The sequence below is a fragment of the Podarcis filfolensis genome, assembly GCF_964270895.1.
Source record: "Podarcis filfolensis genome assembly, chromosome: 6".
Lineage (NCBI taxonomy): Eukaryota > Metazoa > Chordata > Lepidosauria > Squamata > Lacertidae > Podarcis > Podarcis filfolensis.
In genome coordinates this window covers 78207978-78211417 of record NC_139609.1, presented here as the reverse complement: position 1 = coordinate 78211417, position 3440 = coordinate 78207978, and the positions used below count along the sequence as shown (strand labels likewise).

At 46.2% G+C, this 3440-nt stretch overlaps 1 protein-coding gene across 1 annotated transcript; it reads left to right on the top strand.

The window, feature by feature from the left end:
- The first annotated feature begins 608 nt into the window (after nucleotides 1–608).
- TP53RK (TP53 regulating kinase) lies at nucleotides 609–3238 on the top strand. The gene is made up of 2 exons (XM_083619173.1): nucleotides 609–1094; nucleotides 2679–3238. Exons 1-2 carry the CDS (start codon nucleotides 842–844, stop codon nucleotides 3158–3160), a joined length of 735 nt encoding a protein of 244 aa, XP_083475299.1. The 5' UTR covers nucleotides 609–841; the 3' UTR covers nucleotides 3161–3238.
- The last annotated feature ends 202 nt before the right edge of the window (nucleotides 3239–3440 follow it).

Sequence of the window (3440 nt, the reverse complement as noted above, 5' to 3'; positions counted from 1 at the left end):
TTTCTTTAAGAACTTCTCATAGTTTGCTGTGGTCGACACAGTCAAAGGCTTTTGCATAGTCAATGAAGCAGAAGTAGATGTCTTTCTGGAACTCTCTAGCTTTCTCCATAATCCAGTGCATGTTTGCAATTTGGTCTCTGGTTCCTCTGCCTCTTCTAAATCCAGCTTGCACTTCTGGGAGTTCTCGGTCCACATACTGCTTGAGCCTTCCTTGTAGAATTTTAAGCATAACCTTGCTAGCATGTGAAATGAGTGCAATTGTGCGGTAGTTGGAGCATTCTTTGGCACTGCCCTTCTTTGGGATTGGGATGTAGACTGATCTTCTCCAGTCCTCTGGCCACTGCTGAGTTTTCCAAACTTGCTGGCATATTGAGTGTAGCACCTTAACAGCATCATCTTTTAAAATTTTAAATAGTTTAGCTGGAATACCATCACTTCCACTGGCCTTGTTATTTGCAGTGCTTTCTAAGGCCCATTTGACTTCACTCTCCAGGATGTCTGGCTCAAGGCAGACATTTGCCGCATCCTAGCAAAGTGCATTAACCGCTATGCCCCACTGACTGAGATCAAGGGATACATATACAGCCCAATACTTTTACTTGAAAGCACCGCTGGGCTCAACTAGGAAGCAAACGGACTGCGAAGTCTGCCAGGTTCAGATTCCAGGCTCGGCTGTTTCCGGCAAGTGCAGATTCGGGTCTCGGCTGTTTCCGGCAAGTTCGGATTCCGGACTCGGCTGTTTCCGGCGGCCCAACTAGCCGATCCCGCGCCGTACGTAAGAATCCTCGAGGAAAGGCGCACGCGCAATCCACCTCGGAGAGAGCGGCCGTTGGCATCCAAGATGGCGGCTGTGCTGGCTGAGGGGAGCGCGGGCGTCGCCGAGCCCGAGGCAGCGGCTGTTCCGCCCATGGCGGGGCTGGAGATGATCCAGCAGGGAGCCGAAGCCCGGGTCTACCGGGGCCTCTTCCTAGGCCGGCCAACGGTGGCGAAGCACCGCTTCCCGAAGCGTTACCGGCACCCGCTGTTGGAGGAGCGCCTGAGCCGCAGGCGGACGGCGCAGGAGGCCCGCTCGCTGCTTCGCTGCCGGCGGGCAGGTGGGCTCGCGCCTCGAGACCGGACTGCGCGGGGAGGGAGGGCGGGCGCGCGGGCTGGGATTCCATCTCCTTTAAATTGCATGGCCGGCCCACCTCTTTGCAAGGAGTGCGGTTGGGAATTGCAAGCAAAGCAGCCACGCGGCTCGATTCCAGTCGTTAGTGACCGAAACTAATCCCCCCCTGCAATAGGCAAAGAAGCTGAAGACTGGTTATTGAAGGCGGTGGGCTAAGCCACAGGTGTTTTGGACAGGCAGGCGCCCCAACAAACAGGGTCGCCGCTGTTGTTTTCGCCCCTTCCAAAAGTTCGTAAGGGTGCTTACTTTCGTTGGAGGATAATAAATACATTTTAAGTCTGCTTGGTAGATCTAAAAAGTGCCCTGGTAATGTTGGGGAAGGGGAAAGAACACCCCACCCCCAAGATTAACAGATCCCCCCCCCCCGTGGGCTTGTTAAAAAAAATAAAGCCACTCTTCTCTGTTCCCTATTTTTGTATGGGGGTGGTGGTGTGTGATTTGTAGTTCAGTGAAAAGCATCTTATACACTTGTTCTGACCACTCACAGGTAGCCCAAACTTGGATTGGCACACATGAGAAACAGGAAGCATCCAATGGATGACAAAAAAGGAGAAACGGTTTTAAAGATACTTAAGAGTAATGCATTATTAGGACATTAATTATTTTAAAAAATATTACTCATGTCTTGAACAGTGCCTCTGTGTTAGGGCAGTACTCATTCACATTTTGGGCCCTGGACCCACCTTTAACCCAACACACATTTGCAGACCCACTTTTTTTGTCCATATATTTTCATGGCGGTGGTACCGCTGCTGTTGGTCCTGACCCACTAGTTGAAAACCAATGTTTCAGAGAGTACTGCGGTCTTGGGCTAGGAATGTACAAGGAATGTTTCTGTTAACATTTTCTAAAAGCTGTGTTTTAATCTTCAAAGTTTTGCTAGGTATGTTGAGGAAGTTCAGAATCTGAAATGACAGAACTATGCATAGCTAGGGTGAGATAACTGTGTTGTTCTTAATGGGGTGGTGGCTCCATTGGTTTTAAAGCCCCTCACATGTGCTACATACTCTTAGCTCCTTTGCCTCGCTACACACCACCCTCTTCCAAGATCCCCTGGATTCTGTGACAGAAAAGAAGTTAAGATGTGTAGCTGCAGCTTATACTGTCTTGCCACAACACAGTGAAGGCTGCTATAGAGCTGTGAGGGCTACTAAATGAGAAATATGCCTGCAACCTCCGTAACACAGAGGTGTTCTTGCATGTGTTCTGGAGACTTGAAGCAGGGATAGTCTTTGTCTTGACTTCTTAACTTGTTAGAACCAGTATAATTTAAGGTAGATTATGTACAGGAACTGGTTTGGTTGGCCGAAAGCAGCATTTAGTTTCTTTACCTGACAAGGTGAATGACTGATTACAGATGCTTGAATTTGCATGTGTATTCACTGCAAAAAAAGCTTTATTTGCTCTGAAGACTTGTCTGTATTTGAGGCTGTCTAATTATGATGTATAATTTTTGGTTGATGTACAAAGCTGAGGACTAATTGTTTATGGCTGTACTCTTCTTTTTTAGGGATCTCTGCACCTGTTGTATACTTTGTGGACTATGTTTCCAATTGTATTTATCTTGAAGATATTGTGGGCTCGACTACAGTCCGGGACTATATTATGTCTGAACAGCAAACTAGAAATGATTCAAGCACCCTTATTCTGCTAGCAGAGAAGATTGGTGAGATTCTGGCACATATGCATGATGAAGATCTTGTGCATGGGGACCTCACAACTTCTAACATGCTGCTACGACCACCACCAGCAAAAAAGATGGAGCTGGTATTAATAGATTTTGGACTGAGTTTTATTTCTGCCCTACCTGAGGACAAGGGTGTTGATTTGTATGTTTTGGAGAAAGCCTTTTTGAGCACCCACCCGAACACAGAAGCTCTGTTCAAAGCACTCTTGAAGAAGTACTCGGCTATATCTAAAAAATCGGCTCCAGTGATTAAAAAACTGGATGAAGTGCGGCTCAGGGGAAGAAAGAGATCCATGGTTGGATAAAAGAACACAGTGTGCACTGCAAAGAGTATTTAAATATCTTCAGTTATGTTATATTATGAAATAAATTTTAGCCTTTTTTATTGCTTTGTATTTATACAAGAACTATGTTGGGGTTTTAGGACTTGATGACAGTATTTTGAGGCTGCTAGAGCACTCTACAATTCCACTTGCATTTGCTTATTTTCTGGAAGCAAACAGTTTCATACTGGCGACTGAAAAAATGAGTATTGAAAAAGAATATGAAAATGAAATAAATGCCAGACATTATTTCTTAGGTTGG

Excerpts from the sequence above, each read along its gene's own strand:
- TP53RK (XM_083619173.1), top strand. The coding sequence starts at position 842 with ATGGCGGCTGTGCTGGCTGAGGGGAGCGCGGGCGTCGCCGAGCCCGAG. Across the intron at positions 1,095-2,678 it reads GCTTCGCTGCCGGCGGGCAG|GGATCTCTGCACCTGTTGTA; the intron begins GTGGGCTCGCGC and ends CTTCTTTTTTAG.